General features: G+C 54.7%; 1 protein-coding gene across 2 annotated transcripts in view; it reads left to right on the top strand.

Annotated features, from left to right (window-relative positions):
• The window catches only part of NES (nestin), a 28,622-nt gene extending 20,717 nt beyond the window's left edge, over nt 1-7,905 (top strand). Inside the window, exon 4 of one of the 2 annotated variants that reach the window (XM_039513485.1) lies at nt 1,662-7,905. In XM_039513485.1, coding sequence (XP_039369419.1) covers nt 1,662-5,956 — 4,295 coding nt within the window. In that variant the 3' untranslated portion in view covers nt 5,957-7,905. The remainder of the gene's footprint in view (nt 1-1,661) is intronic. The other variant, XM_039513484.1, reaches the window with a different exon arrangement.
• The last annotated feature ends 13,829 nt before the right edge of the window (nt 7,906-21,734 follow it).

The raw sequence follows: 21,734 nt of genomic DNA, 5'->3' as shown, positions 1-21,734 counted from the left end.
CATCTAGTTTCCCTCCCCCATTTATAGAATTGCCAGCCCCAAGCCTTCCAAAACCAGGAGTCAGCCCTCTCCAAAAAAACCCCCAAAATCATGAGATTGGCTTAAAAATCATGATTATTTTTTGTAAATGCTATTTTTGAGGTTCTCTGTATTTTCCTTCTGGGTTTTGAGTCTTTAGGGCTTATGTTTCCAAGGTTTTCTCTGCAACTATGAAGGTTAGAAACCCTTTTTTCCCCAAATGAAAGCTGAGATTCTCACATAATCACAGGACTCCTGGAGCTGGGGCTTTAAGAAAAACACCAGGTATCACAAGATTTGCCATAATAGCGCAGGAGTTGGCATCAACCACACCTAGGGTGTTGGGAGGTGTAATAAGGTGTCGGTTGAATGCTGACATGCATCGGGTGGAGGATACTTGACAAGGTATTATTATTGTTTGGATTCCTCTGGATGAAAAGGTTATTAACCCTTTGAAGCTAGCGTCTAGGGGAGATACTGCAATGTAATTCTAAGCACTCAGAGTAGGCATCATTCATATTTTTAAAAGATCTTATGCATTTTTGTTTTCAATTACTGTTAAGTAACAAGCTGCCACTATGCCCATCTGAGGTGGAGTAGGACAGAGTCATCTTCCTTGTGTATAAAAAAGTTTTATCCATATATTCTGCTTTAGTTAGAACTGTACCACCACCTTGTTAAATGTCAATAGGATTGCAAGGGAGGGTAGAGTTTGGCTCTTAATCCTCCCATCCCATACCTAATTGCTTGAGTAGCATTCTTGTGCGCTGTCACACAGCTGCTACGTTCCACCCCAGAGGTGGCTGCATTCCAAAGATGGGCGATCCTTCGATGCCTACGGGGCGAAACTCATCCCCATGCCCAACATCCAGAACAAGTACTTTTCACCACTTAAGCCCCACTTAAGGCTTCAAAATAGTTGAGACTCGAGTGGTGCTGGCCCACTGCTGTGGGGTGAATTTTACCCACCGGTTGGAGGAAAGACACCAGAGGTGCCAACTCTGTGGGTGCTCCGCGATTGGAGCACCCAATGAAAAAAATAGTGGGTGCTTAGCACCCACTGGTGGGCCCCGCTGATCAGCTCCTCCTCCTGTCTGCTGCAGATCAGCTGTTCAGGAGAGGAGGGGGACAGGAAGAGGTGGAGAAAGGGTGGGGCATGCTCAGGGGAGGGGGTGGAACGGGGCAGGAAGAGGTGGGGGCAGCAGAGCGGGGGCGGGAAGAGGTGGGGTGGGAGTGGAGCCTTGGGGGAAGGGGTGGAGTGGGAGGCGGGGTCTGGGGCAGAGCGGGGGTCGAGCACCCCAGGGGAACTCAGAAAGTCGCCGCCTCTGAAAGACGCTAAATAAAAATAATCTCGGTGGCATAAGCAGCTGCAACTCTATTGGGGTCATGCATTTGACTGAAGCCTCTTTCCAAAAAGACATTCAGAGATGGATACACCATTTCCTTTGGTAGTTTGTTCCAAGAGGTAATCACCCTCACTCTCATGCCTTCTAACTGGAATTTGTCTGGTTTCAGCCTCCAGACTTCAGCTCCCGGTCTGCCTCTCTTTGCTAACTCTTTCCCCGTTGAGTAGCTGGTGTTTTCTCCCTGGGGATACCCTTCGGGCTATTGATTCTGCTTGTTTTCCTCTGTGCTCTTTGCAGATGCCAAGCTGGAAGTGAGTAACAGCAAACTCCAAGCCGTGACGCCCGAGAGCAGGCGACTGGTTTCCTGGGACCACCGACTGAGCCCCACCACCTTCCAGAAGGGAGAGAGCAAGACACAGCTACTGAGAAACCAAATCAACTCCCCCAAGCTGCAAGCTGCCGCCGTGCTCCCCAAGAGCGACGGCCCCGTTGCTAGAGAGTTCCAGAAAATCAACTCAGTCCTTCAGTCCCCGCTCCTGAAAAGTGCCCAGGCTGTGAGGGATACCGCCGCTCCGGGCCATTCAATCCCTGTCATGCTGGGCTTGTCCCACGCCGGAGAGACGATCGAAGCTGCCGAAGCAGAGATGGTGGCCCACTCTTTCTCCCAGGAGCCGTTCGAGAGGCTTGACTCCATGCGCTCCGCAGTGCCGGAGCCATGGCCGGTGGGACGGTCCGATCCAGACACGGAACGCAGGAGCCCGGCAGCAGAAGGTGGAGAGCCACCTGCAAGCCAGGTGGAAGCAGGTGACGTTGGCCAGGAGGACGGCTGTCACGAGGAAGCCAGGAAAGAGGTTGAGAAAGATCCCAGCGAAGAACCACCCGGGAAGCTGGGTCCCGAGGATTTGCTCTGTCCCAGGCAGCTGGTCAATGAAGCATTGGAAGATGCACCGAAGGAAGTAATAGATTGCGCCAAACCAGCTGTGGACTCCAGCCCTCTGCAAGCAGATAAGGCCCCAAACGACGTGCAATCTTATGTCTCTGCTCCCCTGGAAGAGGCTTACGGGCTAGCTGCTTCTCCCAGCGCAGAGGTATTGGAAGAAGGGAAGGAGACTGAGTATGAAGGCCAGATGGAAGCCAGTCATCCAGCAGAGCAGCTCAAGGCCCTTAAAGGCACCGAAGCCACCGATGAAATGGACAGTGGCCTAGAGCCTCGTTTTGAAGAGGAGACCAGGGAAGCAGCCATCCAGGAGCTCCCGGATGTGAAAAGTTCTGCTCAACAGGACGGAGAGGAGTCACAGTCAGGGCTGGGTCCTTCCACCAAGCAGAATGAAGAAAGCATCCCTGATATTCTAGCCACCGAGGGAAGGCCTGAAATAGAGACCCGGGAGGAAGTGAGATCTTGGAAGCAGAATGAGAGTCAAGAAGAAGAGACACCAAGGTCACAGAATGCAGACTTGTGTGGGGAGACTGATGCAGTTTGCAAGAGCACAGAGCGGGGAAGTCCATTAGATGAAGGTGGGCTGGGTTTAACGGGGGCAGAGGGAAAGAGTTGGGAGGCTGGGATAAGTGGCCACAGTCACCTACCTGCCGCAGAAGGGAACGTGGAAGAGTTTGACCGCGGAGAAGAAGACCTCGAGGTGGTGAGCACAGAAGCGTTGCATCTGTCAGAAGACGAGGAAAGGCGAGAGCTCTGGAGCCCTTCCAGGGAGAATGAAGAAGACAACTTCCAAGCAGAGATGCTGGAAAGTGAATTTCTGCAGGCAGAAATACAAGCGACTCAAGCTTTTCCCATGGAAAGTCACCCAGCTTTGGTCGTGGAAAGCCCCGAAGAAGAGCATCTTAATGGCGCTGAGCAGGAAAAGTTTGAGCAGCAGGAAATGTCACTTCATGAGACTGATGCCGCAGTTGGAGAGGACGGGAGGAAAGAGATGTTCTCCGACCGTGAGCTCTTGGGAATCAAAGAGGCCATCTTTGGGGATGAGACCGTGTCAAAGGCTGAAGAAAGCATCCTGGGGGATGAGACCCTGGACAGAACAAGAGGGGACAGTGAAGAACACAAGGCAAAGCTGGAAGAGGAAACTTTGGGACGCGAGGATCTCCGTGCAGATGAGAACGGCTTGAGACATGAAAACTTAAAGCAGGAGAAAGCTACCTTGGAGGAGGAGATTGGGGGTCTGCAAGAGAACGGCTTTGAACAAGACATTATGCTGGCCAATGAGGGTCTGGAGAATGTTCAGAAACTGGAGTCTTTGGGCAGAGAGGAAGACGTGGGAGAAGACTATCAAGGGCACCTGCCAAAGGAGCAGGGAGGGGAGGGTAAGGAAGATGCAGCGGGCTATCCGGAGACAGGGGAAGCTGCTGACATTGCTTTGCAAGAACCAGCCTGGGCGGACACTTTAATGACCAGCACAGGAGTAACAGAAAATGAACGTGAGCAGATAAAGGGCAGTTTGGGTGCAGAGATGGAAGAAATAATGGGAGATGATGATGATGCAGGTCACTTTATAGGCAGTGAGCATCCAGTGTCACACAGCGAAGCAGGGCAGGAGGCCAGCCCCAGCATGGAGCTGATGGAAGAAGACCATTACAGCAGCGAAAGAGAGCATGAGGACATCCAGAGCCAGCCTGCCCAGCAGCTTGGAGACTCCTCAAGCCATGAAATCAGCGATGAACTGACTGAGGTGCTGGAGGAGCCTTGGGAGAAGGTAGACGTCTCGGGTGAAGCTGAGGGAGAACTCTGCGAAGAACCTAAAAGGCCGGAGAACATAGACATGGCCTCCCAGGCACCAGGTGAGTCTTCAGAATCTGAGGACTCCCTGGGATCCCTGGAGGATGTCTCCCCCAATGCCTCCCAAAAAATGGAAGGGATGGAGGAGGAATTGGAAAGTGGCAAGAGGATTATGTTGGAGGAAACCCTGCCAGATAGCACACCCCTGCGCTTCTATGAAAAGGAGGTGCTGGCTGAGGCCACGTCCAACCAACAGCCTCCAATAGGTGATGACAGTGGAGATTCACCACCAGCCTCTGAAAGCACTGCAGTTTCCCCAGATGACGTAGGACAGCTAGAGAGCAGGGCCACACCAAGCAGCTCCCAAGAGAAGGAAAGCAATGAGGAGGATGAATCTGGCCCGGTGTTGGCAAGAACATCAGAGCGTGCAGAGGAAGGAGGAGGTTATTTCATGGTTTCGGCACCCAGCCAGGAGACACCCAGTCTGGAGGAAGCTGAGGTTTTGGAGGACTTTGAAGAAATCAAGGTTGAAATATCAAATCTCACCGAAGAAGATCCAGAAATGCTCACGGCGCCATCTGAAGTGCCAAGGGGTGAGAGACTCTTTGAGGCTGAATCAGAGAAGGAGGCGGAAGGAACCGTCGAACAGGAGAGCAATGCGGGCAAAGACAGCGAGGGTGGAGAGTTTCCTCCAGAGGAGAGCAAGCCCCACCGCTCGGATTTCACCTGGGAGCCAGAAAAGGAGGATGGTTTCCCAACCAAAGCAAGCGACTGCGGCAGCATTGCAGGCGGTGCTCAAACAGAGAGCGAGGGAATGTTGGATGCTCCCGAGCTTGGTGAACTAGACCCTGAAGATGCTCAGAAGGTTTCTCCGTTGACCAGCACGGATGACCTAGGAGAGATTCTGTTGGAAGGGCAACTGCCTCTTATCCAGAAAGGAAGCCCAGATTCTGGCAGCCCTCTCTCCTCTGAGGATGAGTCACCCAATGTCACCCAATCCCACCCGGGTTCTGATCCAGAGGTCAGCGGAGGACTTCACCCCGGGCAGCCAAAGGATGCTACAGAGATGAATCAAAGTGGCATGGACCACTCCATGGAGACAGTAGCAAAGATTCCGGCAGATGTCATGAAAGACTCGGACATCCTGGAGATTGTCGAGCAAGCTCTGGAGTTTAACCAAGAGCTGATGCTGGGCGCGAGGCTTTCGGAGCTGCACCCTGGAGATGAACAGCAGGCGGCAGGCAGGGTTGACGTGTCAGACCAGACCCAGGAGGTGGGGAAAGACGGCGGCATGAGTGAGCCAGGGGCTCTGCAGGAGACTCTCCTGGACTCCTCGCCGCAATCCAAGGAACTGACGACATCCAGCCACATGTGGACGGAGAGCAATGCCAATGGAGAACTGAATGGGCTGCATGGAGAACAGATATTGAATGGGATCTCAGACCTGCAGCCACTCACCGATCAGAACGACTGTGCAAAATCCAGAGGGCACGAGGTGAGCTCTTTTGGGGATGAATTCTTTGGGAAGGTCACCATCACCCAGGAATTGCACGGAGAGGAACCAGAGGCCTTCCCCATCTTGGAAACGATGCTAAGTCAGAGCCCATTGCAAACGCCAGACTATGAAGAAGGCCACGGAACTGGAGAAGAACACTCCAAGAAAGGCCAGGTCTCTGATGAAACTGACAACAGCAAATTCGCTGACATAATGCAGAGTGCTCACATGCAAAGACAGGACCTTGAGGCTCAGACCATCTCTGTCCCATCCCCTTTCGGAGACGATGTCTTTCACCTGGGACCCAGCCAGCATCTGAAATTCCAGCTCAAAGATGATCAGGAATCGTGGTCTTCAGAAGATGACTGAAGGGGTCTGGGGACGCACTGACCATAGACACATCACAGCTGTTACTTCTGCTCAAGTGAAACCATGTAATTGTAGGGCAGATGTGGTACCTTCACCCCGGTCTCCTCTAATAGGAACCCCTTCTAAACTTAAAATAGGCCATTTTCTATTGACAATCGGAAGCAGCATTTAGGAAATTTACCCTTGTAACACTTACCAATTTTGTAATTTTTTTTAACACATGTGTTTGGATTTTCTGTAGAATGTAGCGAAGTAGAATCAGGGGCTTGGGGTTCAGTCCTGTCTCCGTGGGGTACATAGTTCATGGAGAGTAACACACAAGCTCTACATTGCTGTCTGCATTGGCTACATCCCTTCCCAGACCTGGGAAAATTCACCCTTTGGGTGCAACATGGAGGCTCTTAGGACTGGGAGGAACACACCCATGGGATTTTTTAATTACTTTTTTCATACAACAAATCACGCATTGGACCTGACTCTCAATTATACTACGGCCACTTTACATCACTCTGGCAGTGCGTAACTATAATTCACATCCCTCGTAAGGCCCCATTACATGAGCAGGCCTTAGAGTAAATAAGAATCGGGCTCATTTTCCCTCCTCCATGGCGGCTCTAGAATTGTTTAATTTCCGTCTTCTGGTTTGTCTGTTTGCTTTGTTTACAAAGGTATTTAATTGACAGGCTGTGTCTTTACAAGACCTTCACTGCCTTTTTTTTTTTTAAATCTAAATGACTACAGTCCATTGGCTTGTGAATGGGGAAAATGACCTTGATCCACCGCAAAATACATTCTGACAGCACTTGCAAAGGTTACTGAGCTGCAAAGGCTGCAGTTGCTTTCACACGCCAGGTCTAGAGAACCATCCGACGTCCTTTTAGGACAGCGCTCCTCTTAGAGTAATGAAGGTCTCCTCTGAGCTGGGGTTGTCCTGTCCATTTCCAGCATCAGATGGTGAAATACACCAGCCAAGAGAGAAATCATCACCCAGAGTGAACCAGGGCTCGATTCTACATGGTCCTTTTTGCCCCTTGAAACACACTGCATTTGAAAGAGGGTTTCCGGGAATCCTGGTTGGGTATTGGCCAAGATAACAATACAGGATACAGCTGAGACAACTACCTGTATCTTTACCTCTAGTTTTAATGAGGATGCCAGGAACTCAGCTGAACTTGAAGGCAAAAAAATTTCCAGGGCATCTTCCTCCCTTGTTGTGAACACCTTGCCAGATCTGTCCTGTGTACCTGCAGTAATCAGACCGTTCTGCCTTGGGGGAATGGGAGACACACTGCATGCTGGTTAGATTCACACATTGACCTGCATATACACAGGGTTAGATCCTCAGCTGGTGTATATCCTATCTCCTTTGAAGTCAATGGGCCAGATCCCCAGTGGGTGTATATTGGCATTGCTCCCTCAGAGCCTGTGGAGAAACAGTCATTTACCCCAGCTGAAGATATGGCCCAACACATTCAAAATGGCTCGTTACCTCCCTTCCTGTTGATCTAACAAAGATCCTGGACGAAACAGCCTAATCACATTGATTTAGGGCTAGCTCCCTCGATCATGAATGGGTGATGGTCACTCAGATGCTTCACCAAGGGAGCAAACGACTGTTATGGAGTTTGTCCAACTCATTCATTGCTAGTCCTGATCTGAGAATGAGACCTTTTTTTTTATTCTTCCCTGTGCTGAGCTATCACTGAGCATGCAGGGCTGCCGTCGGTTCCGGGAAGTATATGAAGATGATACAGTGTAACCCAAAGACGAGTGGCCTCCTCTGCAGGCTGCTCGCTTTGGATGAAGCGGACGGCGCAGATCGGCCGCTCCCACCGAGCTTTCTGCTCTGCTGCCGTGTCCTCTACGCTCGTAAAACCAGCCGAGGCGTGCCCGATGAGCCACGCAATGTATTCTGTACCTCGTCTATCCTTTAATAAAGCAACCGGCTTCCCACCTCAATGGTTCAGTGTCTTGCCCTTTAATTCTCCCATAACATTTCAAAGCAATATACCAACCTGCTTAGCGAGTCTGGACACAGAGACATTTGTTCCCGGTTACAGAGGCTGAACCCTAATTGCAAACATTTGTGGTGTGTCTACATTAGTGATCTCTCTGGGGCAGGGCCTGGCTTTTTTGTTCTCTGTTTGTGCAGCACCTTGCGCCATGGGGGCCATGACCGGGGCTCCCAGGGTACTGGCGCAATACAAGTCATAAATCCCAATTGCTAAAGCTGAGTTACTTGGCAATCAATTAGCTGAGTTAAAACACCAACAAAAACTCCAGCCTAGACAACCCCTCGGTGAAACTGCTGCCAGCAAAGTGGAATGAAAGTCCCCTATGATTCCGCAGCATCTTCCCCAGCCCAGCAAGTCTTTCGCTTGGAGCGAAGCTCTTCTGTGTGGGCCCGGGGGGAGGATTCCACTCTCTGTGCTAAGAGCCCTGGGAAAAGTTCCATGGAGTTTGAGTGGAACATGGGTAACATCTAGGGGTGACGTCATCTCTCTCTTTTGATCTTCTGCAAGTGGCTGCCTCCTTAAGGAGTCTCAGTAATCCTTCCCCCACGTCCCCTCTCACAGCGGCCACTGTTTAGCTGCCCCCACCAGCCCCTAGACATCTGCTGTGTGTTTAGGAAGCAGAGACAAAGGGCTGGTTATTGACGTACCTAGACAATATCCCCGCGCTCTCCCTTCAGGGGGCTACCTGTGGATAATTCCAGGACTCAGCTGAATTTCTCGGTGCCAGTGGGATTTTAAGGCGAGCTAACAGCTGTTCTGGGTATGGGGAGGCTGGAGCAGTAGCAGGACCATAGAGGGTGCGGCCCGGGCTGCAGTGATCCAACGTGATGCCACCTGGCACAATGCACCAGCGAATGCTTTATTGCAGCGGGCTAATCTGAGCAGATTCATGCAGGGGCTGGAGAGAGGAGGATTAGATGGATTTCAGAGCTGAGCTTGTACCTGCTTGAGCTCATTGGGTTGTCCCGAAAACGTCCCTGGTACTGAGCCAAGAGGCCTTCTCTACCCCCCAGTTCTGCCATCTGTGTAACTTCACCCAAAGCAGGGCAGGCTTCTGGATTGTACGCCTCCATCCAGCTGATGCCCGTTACCCCAGCCTCTCCTGGAGTGACTTCCTTATTTATCAGCACAGTAGCTGACACCTCACAATGTAAATGCATTTGCGGGCATCATCCCTGTTTTATAGATGGAGAAATTAAGGCCTAGAGATCTTCACATGTATTTAGGCCCCTGATTCCCATGACTTGCCCACACAGGAAACGTGATCGAACAGGGACTGGTACCCAGGTCTCCCACCTCCTAGGCTGGGGCCCTAACCACTGGACCATCTTTCCTCCCACTTGGCCTCACACCCTCATGTCGATGATGTTTAATTCCCAGCCGTCGCCCTGCTTAGGCATCAATCCTCAGCCCGGTTGCTCAAGGGGTCAGGGGAGAGAGGTGCTGCAAAAAGCAGCGAACCGAGGGGTCATTGTGGGGCAGGTCCTCAGATCCGGGTCTGGCCCTGCCTGGTGTTAACGTCCCCCTCGCTTCCCAAGGGAATGAAGCTAGTTTGGAATAAGCGCACCCATGCATGGAGTTAATCAGGAGTAGCTGCCCTTGTACAAGCCCATCGTGTGAAAGCCAGGCCTCAGTTTCCCTACTGTAGAATGGTGATGGTACCTCGCAGAGGTGCGGTCGGGGCCACTCTATTGATTCCCTCTACATACAGGAACTGATGAAAGAGAGAGCTGGGACTTGCAGCTGCCTCACTGATCCCCGAGCCAAACTGATTCCTGCAGAATCACCCTCAGTGTAGTCGAATGCCAGGCCAGCGGAGACTGGCGGGCGGGAGATTCCAAACCCAGCTATTTGTGAGCGCCGCTTGGAAGCACCATGACAGGGTGCGTTTGATTTAGCCATGAGACAGCAGAATGCAGCTGCTCTTTCTACGGAGCCATGGGAAGGATGCCTGGCCGGCTGCCTGCAAGATGTGTCAGCTGGGATGGGCTGATGCAACTCCCCCAGGAGTGGGGATGTGTTTTAAGAGGCAGGAAGATCAGTGAGATTCCGCTTTTCCCCTCCCCTCGGCCATCCCCCTGGCAGGAGAGAAGATGATGCTGCAGCCTGCAGGAGGGGAGTAACTAGGCGAGGGTCTCTGGCCTGGGATATACAGGAGGACAGACTGGATGATGCAGCCTATGCATCTCCTAATTGTCCGATCCCTGGGGTACAGCTCTTTCAGGTGGGCCGGGTGAGCCTGAGGACCAAACAGAGCCGGGCTTAGTTGCAGTGTGGCAGGAAATTGACTCATGCCCTGGTCCTCAAATGTCTTTAGGTGCTGCCAAGGGGAGTTAGGTGCCTAAATACCTTGGCAGCATGAGCTGGTACTTGAAGGCTCAGCCCTTTTCTGTGCTGGGACAATGAGTCTTCCTCCAGATCCACCCGTGCCCACGGGGGGCAGGACCATTCGCTCCTCGGCTCCGTCCCTCCCCCGCTGCTCCTCCCATGCTCCCTGCAGCATATTCCCAGAGACTTTGTCCCAGGAGGTAGCCGCCATCGCTTGCCCCTGCAAGCCAGCCAGAGGAGGCTACGGCTCGGAGGTGCCACAGTCTCGAGGTGGGTCTGAACATCTGCAGCTCCAGCCGCCATTATAGGCACTCAATGGCTACCACAATGAGCCCCACAGCGAGGCTCCTTGTCCCAGCGTCCCCTGGGCTAGCCAGAATCTCTGCTGTACCTGGGCGAGGCAGCTTGGGCAGCCCGCAGAACTCCTGGGTTCTATTCCTGGCTTGGCTACTGACGCGCTGGGGGACTCTGGGCCAGTCCCTTTCTCGCACCGTGCCTCAGTTTCCCTCTGCTGTAAAATGGAGATTGCGCTGTTTCCTTCCCCATCGTGGAGGTGGGATGATGGATTTATTAACGTCTGAGAAGGACTCAGATAATGGGGGCGGGGCTGTATAACCACCTAGGGAGAAAGTGAGCGCTCGCTGGGAGGAAGGTTTTACCGCTCTTAAATTCTCCCTGGCTCAGTTGACTCTAAGGTCACACGAGGCGTCTGTGGCAGAGCTGGGGAAATCGAACCCAGGAGTCCTGATACCCAGGCCTGTGGCTTGGCCAGCAAACCTTCCAATGCGTTCACGATAAGCACGCGTGGGGATGGTGGCACGGCACGCAGCAGCTAGTCTCAGAGCCTGGGGCTGCAGACTCCAGCTAACGCTACAACCTTAAAAAATAGCCGGGTAGCCGGCCAGGCCCAGGAGGCCAAGGGGGTGGTGGGTTCAGAGCCCAAGCCGCACTATCTATCGACCCGGCGTCTCAGGCTCGCTGCCATGGGCTGTGGCGACGCACCCAGTGCCGGAAAGGCAGTGCCCAGGGGAGCAGGCGTTAATGGAGCACCATGCAGGCTGAGGGGGAGAACGGGGGCTGTTGCAAGGAAAGAAGTGGCAGACGCCCGTGAGCAAAGTGCTGCTTTATTGAATGAGGGACGGAGGCAGGACATGGCTCCATGGGGGAGTCTAGCAACTGGAAATAAATGAGCACGCTGGAGACCAGCTGATGCCCTTTAATAGCTGCAGGCTAGCGCCTCACATGACATGATATAAATACTTTGGTAACTAGGGGCCTGCTGTGCCCAGTGGAGAGGGACTGAGATGTGGCAGAGACCCCAGGAATTATGCAGGCCGCACCGGCCAGCCTGCCTCCTTCCCACTCTGCTGCTGCAGAGAGGTCAAGGAAAGCTGAATGTGCACATGCCCATGAAAAATCAAGGCAGCGTGGTGTGGAGTTGGATTTGTCTGGCCAGCTATTGGTGCCTGCATTGGAAAAATGCTGGCTTCCGCTGCCCTGTGCCTCAGTTTTCCCACCTGTGCCATGGGTATGTGCACATGACTGAGAGCCAGAACTCCTGGGTTCTGGGTCCAGCTCTGCCACAGACTCCCTGTGTGACCTTTGGCCATGTCACTTTTAAAAAAAAAAAAGTTGTGCCTCAGTTTCCCCATCTGCAGAATGAGGAAAACAAACCTTAAACACCCTTTTGCAGAAGGGTCTTTAAAACAGGTTCATTATTACCAGTGGATACCAAGCTGATCTTCAAGGGCTGCTGGAAAACTCCTGCCAGGATGCTTAGAGAGATCGGATTTAACCAGGCCAGCTCTTGTGGGCGAGCGAATAGGCGCATTCAAACCATCCCAGCTGTCCCTCGAGGGGCAGCGTCTGGCTTCCTCCCAGCCCGAGCTCTTTTCTTTGCGGCGCCAACAGCTTGCGCCCTCGTTCCGCTGGCACGTTGGGGCTTGAAATGCCAAGACCAGGGTCTGATCCAAGTCAATCAGGCCTTTGTACGTTATCTGCTGAGCCACCACACACAGGCTGTGGGTGCGGTAAAATTCTGTCCTTGCGAGGGAGAAGAAGGGGGGTCTTTGTGCGAGGCGAAGAGGAGAGACAGAGGGCTAGAGGGCTGAGTCACTGGTAGGCCTAATAGTCACCACTGACGCTGCGGCTTTATGGGCACATGCTGTCCATGCTCGGATGGGCAGGGCTGGCGCCAGGGTCCAGATCAATGGAGAGGGGCCGGTGTGGGCATAACCCAGGCTCCTCGCATTTGGGTTGTGCCTTGAAAGCATATGCCACTGACTCCGTATGCACTTCGCGCCGTGCATCTTCCTGCCCTGTGTGAAACTGGCATAAGCGCTCTGCATCCGGTCTGTTCCCGGCCCCTGGCATAGGGAGCGGCTCGGGGCGTGGCCAGAGTGTAGTGCGGTGGTGGGGCTAATCTCTGCTTCTCGGGGAGGCAGATGGGGGCGCGTAGCCAGAGCAAACTGCGTGGTGGCTGTTCTCTGCTTCCCAGAGCCTCTGCGGGGGCCCTGAGGAAATCTGGCCCTGCTGCAGCAGCCCTTTAAGTTAGTCTGGCAGCATTCTCATTTTTTTGTAAGAAACCAGGGAAGGGCAGAGCATGAGCCGGAGAGCTCCGTGTCATTACCATGTGTCCTTCGTAACTATCTGACTAGCCCCTTGCATCCTAGCATCAAATCGCTCTGACGTCAGGTTCATATCATCCCCAGTTTAGTTACAGGGAAACTGAGGCACTTGGCGCAGGAGAGACTGGCCCAGGGCCACCCAGCACTCCAGTGGCAGAGCAGGAGAAAGACCTCTGGAGTCCCGCTTGCCAGTGCTGTAACCCCTAGACTACATTGCCCTCCCAGAGAACCCAGGAGTCCTGACTCCCAGCCCGCTGCTCGAACTGCTGGCCCAATTTTTCAGACAAGCATCTCTCCCACCTCTGACCAGAGCCTCTAAATCTGGCATTCTCCAGCCATTGCCCCTGCCCCAGCAGATCCTTCGGCCTAGGCCAGTGCTCCCGCAAGGGGCACAGCCTTGCCGTGGCTGCCGTCGGCCTTGGCTGGCTGCCCGCTGCCCGGCTCTCTCGCCTCCTCCTTGCCCACACGTGTAATTTAGTTTGGAGGCAGCGAGAGGCCTAAACCAATATCGGCCCCCGTCCAGCTGTTGTGGGGAAGGCTGGAGTCAAAGTCTGATAAGGGCTAATATTTAGCTGGCCTTTCCAGCCCGACTGTTTCCTTTTAAGGGCAAATTCACTCTTTGGGATGGGAACCAAATAATAATAATCCCAGTCAAAAACAAACCCTTGCTCGTTGATTCAGGCACACGGCCTGCACTGAATCACACGCTGGCCCTTTGCACGGGCCGGCTGCAAGCCACAGTCGCTTTTCCAGCTCCTGGCCGGTATACAGACGCCTGAGTGCAGGGGGGTCACGCTGATGCCTGTTTTTGGGGCCTTGTTTCATGGTGCTGCTCATGGAGACGGTGTAGGGTTGAGATTCAGAAAAAGCAGCCCCTGGCTATCCCCCCCGCCCACCATCTCCTGCTCCCAGGACCCCCCCGCAGGGGGCAATTGGCACATAGTACGTTCTCACCAGCACCAGGGTAGGGAGTACAAAAAACGGCCACCCTAGGGCAGCGAGACCTGGCCAGCGCCCCGGCAGCGCTGGCAGGCCAAGATTTGCTACAGTGGCTAGTGATTTGGGGCACTTGTGATGCATTAAAGGGACCTGGCTTTTAGAGGGTTGGTGGCTCAGAACTGCCCGAAAACCAGGCCACTTCAGGTTGCGCACCTGAAAATGGAAGGAAAAACCATCTCACCTCTAGTCACTTTCAAAAATCCTGGCTCTGGGTCCTACACCCAGCTCTGCGAGGGGAGGGGAGTCCAGATTTGCGCCGGGGGACTGGGAGTCTGTATACTGGGGTTCTAGGCCCTGCTCTGGGAGGGGAGTAGGGGCTAGTGGTTTGAGCAGGGGGACTGGCTCGGCTCTGAACCCTCCCCCATTTATCAGCATCCTTCTTGAATTGTGGACGCCGGGACTGACGCAGGATTCCAACAGCAGTTGCACCAGAGCCAAATACAGCGGTAACATAACCTCTCTGCTCCTACTCGAGATCCCCCCGTTTGGGCATCCCAGGCTCACACCTTTTTCGCCAGAGCGTCGCATGTTCAGCTGATTATCCACCACGACCCTGAGTCGTTTTCAGCAGCGCCTCTGCTTCCCAGGACAGACTCCTCCATCCTGTAAGTATGGCCCACATGCTGTGCTCCTCGCTGTGCGATTGTACATTTGGCAGCTTTGGAACGCATCTTGTTAGCTTGCAGCCCAGTTTACCAATCGATCTGGATCAGTGACCTGTCCTCTTCTGTATTTCCCACTCCCCCAATCTTTCTGCCGTCTGCGTACTTTGTGGGTAATGATTTTATGCTTTTGGACTGGGACTTGGCAGACCCAGGTCCTAGTCCCAGCTCTGCCACTGGCCTGCTGGGTGACCTTGGGCAAGTCACTTCCCTGCTCCGTGCCTCAGTTTCCCCATGAGTAAAAAGGGGGTAATGATACCGACCTGTTTGTAAAGCGCGGTGAGATCTGCTGACAAAACGCCTTAGATACGAGCTAGGGGAGGCTTATTTCTGTTGTTCTAGCATGCTTGCTGTGTGTGGAAAGGGTGTGTGCCAATCTGAGAACTGCCCACGCCCCATGTCTGCCAAACCACACCCCCTCCGGGGCCCTGGAAGCACCAGGTGCTGCTGCAGCAATGCACTCGCCGCCCCGCAGACCACGCTGAATCCCTAGGCTGCACCTGCTCCTGGGGCTGGGTCCATGGGGTTCTAACCCCAGACATCTTATCTGGCCTTCGCCCTGTGCCAGCCATCCCCGGGGCTGGGAGAGGATCCCTTTCAGGGCCATTCCCCCTCTCCTGGGAGCTGGAGATCTGGTGCCACCATCTGTCCCCATTCAGTCACTTTTGTCCCCACTTGGGCAGCGAGGAATGGGTTTCATTTCACCAGGAATTTCTGCCTCTCTTGTCCTACAGCTCCCTCTTCCAGCTCCTTCACTTCACCTCCCTGGCAGGCTCCGGGGAGGGGATTCCGCCTTCTGATTTTCCCTAAGCTTTTGTCCTCGGTCCGCCCTGATCCTTCCCTAGTCTTAGGTCTGTGGTTGACTTGGGGCTTGCATATTCCATTGCTTCTGTGGGCAGCACGGATTGCACACCCCAGAGGCTCTGGGCATCCTTCCATATCCCCCCAAACACCCCGTGGGCCCCTCTCCCGGTCCCCTTTACTCCAGGGACTCCCTGCAAGCCCGTCTGTAAAATGGGGCTATCGATACTGACCTGCTTAGTAAAGTGCTTTGAGATCTACTGATGGGAAGGGCTAGATAAGCCCCAACCTGGGTACAGCAGCTCTGTCCACACCTGACACCAGCTCCCAGACTGTATCAAGGAGACCCTGAAACTAAGTCAAAACAAACTTGTAACTGACAAGAAGTCACTGGCCCAAATCTCACTCCCGTCCTTTAGCCGTAATTATCCGGCCTTGTTAAATCTAGTCAGCGGAGCACATGTAATCTAATTTGGGGGACTGTGGGGTCTTTTATGGGGGGGGGGATTGGTATGTGCAAGGCAGAGCGTTGCCGTTGTTCACTGTCCACACTCATACGCACCCACATTGTGAATATTCTCACACACACACACACACCCCTTTGCCCACTGGGTACGTAGTCACACCGATCCAACACACTGTCTCACACAGGCAGACACACACACGTACTCCTTGTCGCATGCAAATCCCCACACACAAAGCATGGTCACAAACGGGTGCTTATGTACACAAACGCTCCCCCACATTCACTCAGACTTTCTCTCACGCACCCACGAGCCCAGTCACAAAGGCAGCCTCTCTCGTGCGCACACACATACAGTGAATATTTCCCAGCAATCTCCCCCTGCCCGAAACGAACCAAAACAACACTGGCCCATGCGAGCACAGGAGAGAGACCCTCCCCGGGGCCCATCTACCTGGGCGAAGAGAATCGACATCGCTAAAGTGGCAGCTCACACGCTAGTGCGTGACTTCGGTTCCACTTTTCGCGGGAGCAAGCCCTTCCCTCAGGCCCGGTCCGCACTTAAAAACTAGATCCGCCTCGCTACAGCACTGTGAAAAACTTCACGCCCTGAGCGTAGATGCGGCTAGGTCAACGGAAGACCCCTTCCATCAAGCCAGCGCCTGCCCCTCGGGGAGGTGGGTTAACTACAGCAATGGGAAAACCCCTTCCAAAGACATAGGAAGCCGCTATGCTCCGGCGCTGCTGCCATAACTGCGCCGCTGTAGTGTAGACATACCCTTCGGAGGCAAGCTCGGGAGGGTAGCGTTGACGCTGCCCCTTTAAGAGCCCACAGACAGCTGCCTCTGTGCCTTTGGCTCCCGTCCAGACAATTAAGGGTTTTGTTTCCTTTAAGGCTGGGCTGAGATGACTGGTTCAATAAAGCCCAGACAAAGCCGCGCTGTGGGGCCAATAGGGAAGGGGGGGGGGGTTGGATGACCTCAGTAGGGTGACCTCACTCTGCACAGCTCCCCATATACATGAGCCTTATAAGGGAAGGACCAAAAAATCTCTCTTATCTCCCACACACGCCAGCCGAAAAAAGCCCCCGTCTCCCTGGGGATGCTAAATATAAAGCGCTTCGCCCTGGCCCCTTTTGCAACTGAATGAAATTGATGGGTTGGGGTTTTTTTTTTTCTCGCATGCATGCGCCATGCGTGTATGTCACCGTTCTATTTATTCACCCGCTCTTTGTCCCGGCTCCAAAGCCTTCGCTGTGTTCCCGGAGACAATGGAAGGCCCTGGCTGCAATGTGAGGAAATGCGGGAATGCGCTGGCGGCTTCTTGCAGCCCCAAAGGAATGCCCGGCGCGGCGGAGAATCGATACAAATAATAATTTTAAAAAACTTTAATTTTTTTCCAGTTTAGTAGTTTGGCTGATTTTGTGTGTGTGTGTGTGTGTGTGTGTGTGTGTGTGTGTATATATGTGTGAGCATTGGGTGGGGTGGGGTGGGGTGGGCATGAGCAAAGGGGGTGAAGCCTTGTGGTTAGAGCAGGGGGCGATGGGAATCCAGACGTCTGGGTTCTAGCCCCGTCTCATGGTTAGAGCGAGGGATCTGGTAGGCAGAAGTCCTGGATGCTGTCCCTGGCTTGGGGAGGGAGTGCGGCCTGGTGGTTGGAGCACCAGGGGTACTAGGAGATGTGCATTCCTGCTTCTGGCGCTGGCCCACTGCATGACCTCAGACAAGTATTTTTTTCTATGCCTCAGTTTCCCCACCTACAAAACGGAGGGGTGACAGCAGGGGTGCAGGTTGGGAGTTTAAATTCACTGATGAATCATTAAGCGGGTGGGAGATCCTGTTACGAAAGGCTCTCAGATGGTCCCTGGGTGCTCCAGTGGGTGAAATACTAACCCCGCTGAAAATGCCCAATGACTTCAATGGAGCCAGGACGTCACCCTATGCCGCCGTGTTAGTGGATTTCCACTAGCAAAAAGAAGCGCTCACTCTAAGCAAAAAACATGGGGGTAGTGAGGCCAAGTGGATAAAGCACTAGGACCTGGGTTCTAATCCTGCCTCTGCCACTGGGTGAGTTGGGCAAGTCTCTTCCTGGCTCCAAGCCTAAGGTCAGGGTCCCACTGGGCCAGGCACTGCACACACATAGGAACCCAGATGTTCCCTGTCCTGGTCCAGTGACCCTAGCCACGGTGCCTCTGCTTTCTGCCTTGTATTAAGAGTGGCCACATGGTCGAGGCACGGGGCTCACTTCCTGTGAGCTCAGACCTTGAATGGTCACTGGGGTCCCTCCGACCAGGTCACAAAAAACAGGCCATTTTCCAGACGCCTTCCGGCATCCGAAGCCTTCTCCTTCCCCTCCCCCCAGCCCAGGTTTGTGTCACATCCCATCTTGGGGCCGGGTGCCACCACCCACTAGCAACCCCGGGCAGCGACGTCAACGTGCCACGTGCTGACACAGCTCTGCCCCCTGCTTTCCCCGAGCCGCCCCAGCTCACCGTGATGGTGTCGCGGCGGAAGGTGAGCTCACGGAGGGGCCTGATCCTCTGTGCCAACCCCGTGCTAGGCAGGAAGGGGTTAATGGCAGCCTGTGAGCTCAATCAGCCCCAACCTGCTTCACCTGCCTGGAGACAGGGGTTAAAAGGAGCAGGGGTGGAGCCCAGCTTAGTAGGGGCTGAGTGGGAGGAGGAGACCTCCTGCTACACCCTTGAAAGAAGGCTCGGCTGGGGCCAGCCAGAGACTGCTACGTGCCAGAGCTTCCTTGGGGCTGGTGGGCTTGCCATGGGGCTCCTCCATGTTCCCTGGGACTGCGGGGTTCTCCCCTGGGGCTCTGCGGAGGAGAGGGCCCAGGAAGGGGCTGGTGGAAAGGCGTAGAGGGAGACAGACCTTAGCTGGAACCTGGAGTCAAAAGGTGGCCAGGGTCCCCTGCCCAGCCCCCAACGAAGGGGGTGTGGAAGTCATGGGCTAGAAAGGGTTAATGGCTCTGGAGGGGGGCAGGAGAGCTGGGGAGGCCCTGCTGGGACTCAGTTTACCCCAGCAGGGATAGGACTGCAAGCCACCAAGCTGGTGGGTCAAGTCCCGAGAACTGCAGGACCAGAGCGGCTGTCAGCAAGGTGGGTGCCTGCGGAGGAGACCCTGCTAGGCCCCGCCCCGCCATGAGGGGGTGCACCCGTTGGCGAGTTCGTTTGTCACCCCTCCATCGGGGGCCATCCCGTCCCGTTGTGTGTGGGGGGCCATAGACCTGCCCTGCCGTGTGTCCGTGTCACCGCATCGCCACGGGATGAGGTGGATCTGCCGCCAGCCATCCTAGCTTGTCCCCGCCCAGTGCAATCACGTCGTTTTGCGGCCTGGCGCGAGGTGACACCATGATGCAGCAATGCAATGCCGCGATGTCATCAGCCGCCGCATCGTCCCCCGATGACGCCAATCTGACCCCCCCACCAGGGCCTGCTTCAGGGAGTACAACCCGCACCCCTGAAAATCAGGATGGCTGGCAAAGCTGGGGGTGGGCGGGGGGATTATATCCTTCCCAAGCTCTGCATTCAGAGGTTCCCCAGCTCCATCCTGGCATTCACCCCTTCTCCTGCCCCCTCGCCAACCCTGACCAAGCCCCTGCCTCAAGGCTGGGCACGTGCCCCCGACGGACACAGCTGAGAATGACCCAGGTCGGAGCCAGGAAAGGCAGCTCCCCATGCTCTATAATAAGATCTCCCCTTACTTAGGGGCCTTTCTAGCCAGCAGCAGCTGCTCTGTTAATACTTCTGTTGCGGTGCATCCCCCCCCACTCCTACACCGCCACCGTCACAGCTGTTGCCAGCACGAGTCTGAAAACAGCAAGCTGGGATTTTCCGGCTCTCACCCCAGAATGCAGCCGGCGGGACCTTTGACCAGAGGCAGATTAAATTTGTCAGCTCAGGGAGCGGGGCAGCTGCTGGAATGTGTGTTTGGAGCCATCCATCAGAGCTGGGATGTATGGGGGGGGACCTAGAGAGCGAGGGGGGGGATCTGGAGTAAGCGAGCGGCATTTCTGTCCAGTGCCAGCTCACATTACATGAAAACCAGCCACGCCGGCTGCTGCTCCCGCATTCCGAGACGCTGCTGCTGTATTTCATAGCGCAGGCCCACGGTGGGATCCCGACCCCTTAGCCACCCTCCCTCGAGCGCCCCCAGAATCCTCTGTTTTGTCCTTCGCACAAGGATCTCGCAGTACTTTCTATACACAAATGATCTAAGCCCATTTTCCATGTGGGGAAACTGAGGCACGGTGACTTGGCCAAGGTCAGCAGAGTGCAGAATTAAAACCCAGGTGTCCTGACTCCCAGTTCTGATTTCTAACCGCTGGATGGTACATCCCCCATTGCAGGTCGTGCTCAGTTGCACTGGCCTGCTGCAGCATTTTGGGGGGGGTCCATGCAGATTCAAAGAGCTAGATATGTCTACAGCTTGGCTCTTGGGTGGCTTTGAGGGCAAACGTGTCTACAGGGGCTTGTGAAGGGGATAAGCCCGAAGGCAGAGGGGGGTTATTTAGGACAGAAGTCGAGGTTGTAACTAAGGGTGCGAGGATGACATTAAGGAAGGGGACAAGAGGCAGCATGGCCCAGTGGTTGGTGCACTAGGCTGGGAATCAGGAGGCGCTGTTCCCAGCTGCTGTGATTTGGAAGAGCTCCTGGTCAGCAGAGGCTGGGATGAGCAAACCCAGCTCTGAAAAGAGCCAACCGGTCTGGCCCTGGCATCCAGAACCATTTCCAAAGCAGTGAACGCCCTGGGTGGTGTTGAACCCAACCTGTAACGGCAGACAGCAACCTGAAGCCCCCTAAGCACAGGAAGGGAAGCCAGGGCTGGGGGAGAGTCGGGGGGGGCAGAGTTGAGGTGTAAGGAAGGCATGGATGGAAGGGAGAGAATGGATCAGTGGGAGGGTGAAAGGCGGTGCAGTCCAAAGGCATGGGCTTGGGAGTAGAAGACAGGCTTGACGGCACCACAAAACTGGAAAGGGGCCCTACTCCCTTTGTGCAATCCTGGTATAAACAGCCACCGTGCTCCACCCCAGCAGTGGCTGCATCTGAGCGCCAGGTGAGCGATCCCTGTATAAACAGCCACTGTGCTCCACCCCAGCAGTGGCTGCATCTGACCACCAGGTGAGTGATCCCTGTATAAACAGCCACCATGCTCCACCCCAGCAGTGGCTGCATCTGACCGCCGGGTGAGCGATCCCTGTATAAATGGCCACCGTGCCCCACCCCAGCAGTGGCTGCTGCAGCTTGGCACCAGGATCCGTGCGATGTGCAGCTTCTCTGGCGCTGTGGGGGCTGCTGGCCCCAGGGTGCAATTGTTCTGCATTCCACTTCCCCAAGCAAGTTGCAGCAGCTGCTGCTGAAAAACTCAGCGAGCCAGCGAGGAGGAGAGTGGCCCCGCGCCCTGCAGGTCTCCTCGGCTCTATTGCAGCCCTAGCCTGCAGTCTGCAAGAGCCGCTGCTCAGAGCCCAGAGGCCCCTTCCCCATCAGCATTGTTCCAGCCTCCCAAACGGTCTCGTTTTAATTAGCGTGTGTGGGGGGCAAAGGAATGACATCATGCGGCTTCCCCTGCCCCCCCCCCTCCTCCCGCAGCCTTGGCTTGCGGTCAACCTCCCTCCATCAAGCTGGTAATTAACGAGGAAAACAGCAGCTCCCTGCCCTAGCCCCTGCCTCCAGTCGGGCGGGATGGAATGACATCATCCCCCGGCTGCACCAAAGCCCCCTGGAATCCTCCATCATCCTCTTCCTCCTCCCCCCGGCTCTTTGTCCTCCTTTCTCAGGCCATTTCTATGGGGCCCGGCGCTTTGGCAGCTAAGAGCCTTTGGGCCTGGCTCTCCGCAACGTGGAGGCTGCTCCGGCAGCTCCAAGGGGCCTTAAAG

The sequence above is a fragment of the Mauremys reevesii genome, linkage group 24 (genome assembly GCF_016161935.1).
Source record: "Mauremys reevesii isolate NIE-2019 linkage group 24, ASM1616193v1, whole genome shotgun sequence".
Lineage (NCBI taxonomy): Eukaryota > Metazoa > Chordata > Testudines > Geoemydidae > Mauremys > Mauremys reevesii.
Note: the sequence above shows the minus strand (reverse complement) of the source record. Positions and strands in the feature narration are given on the sequence as shown.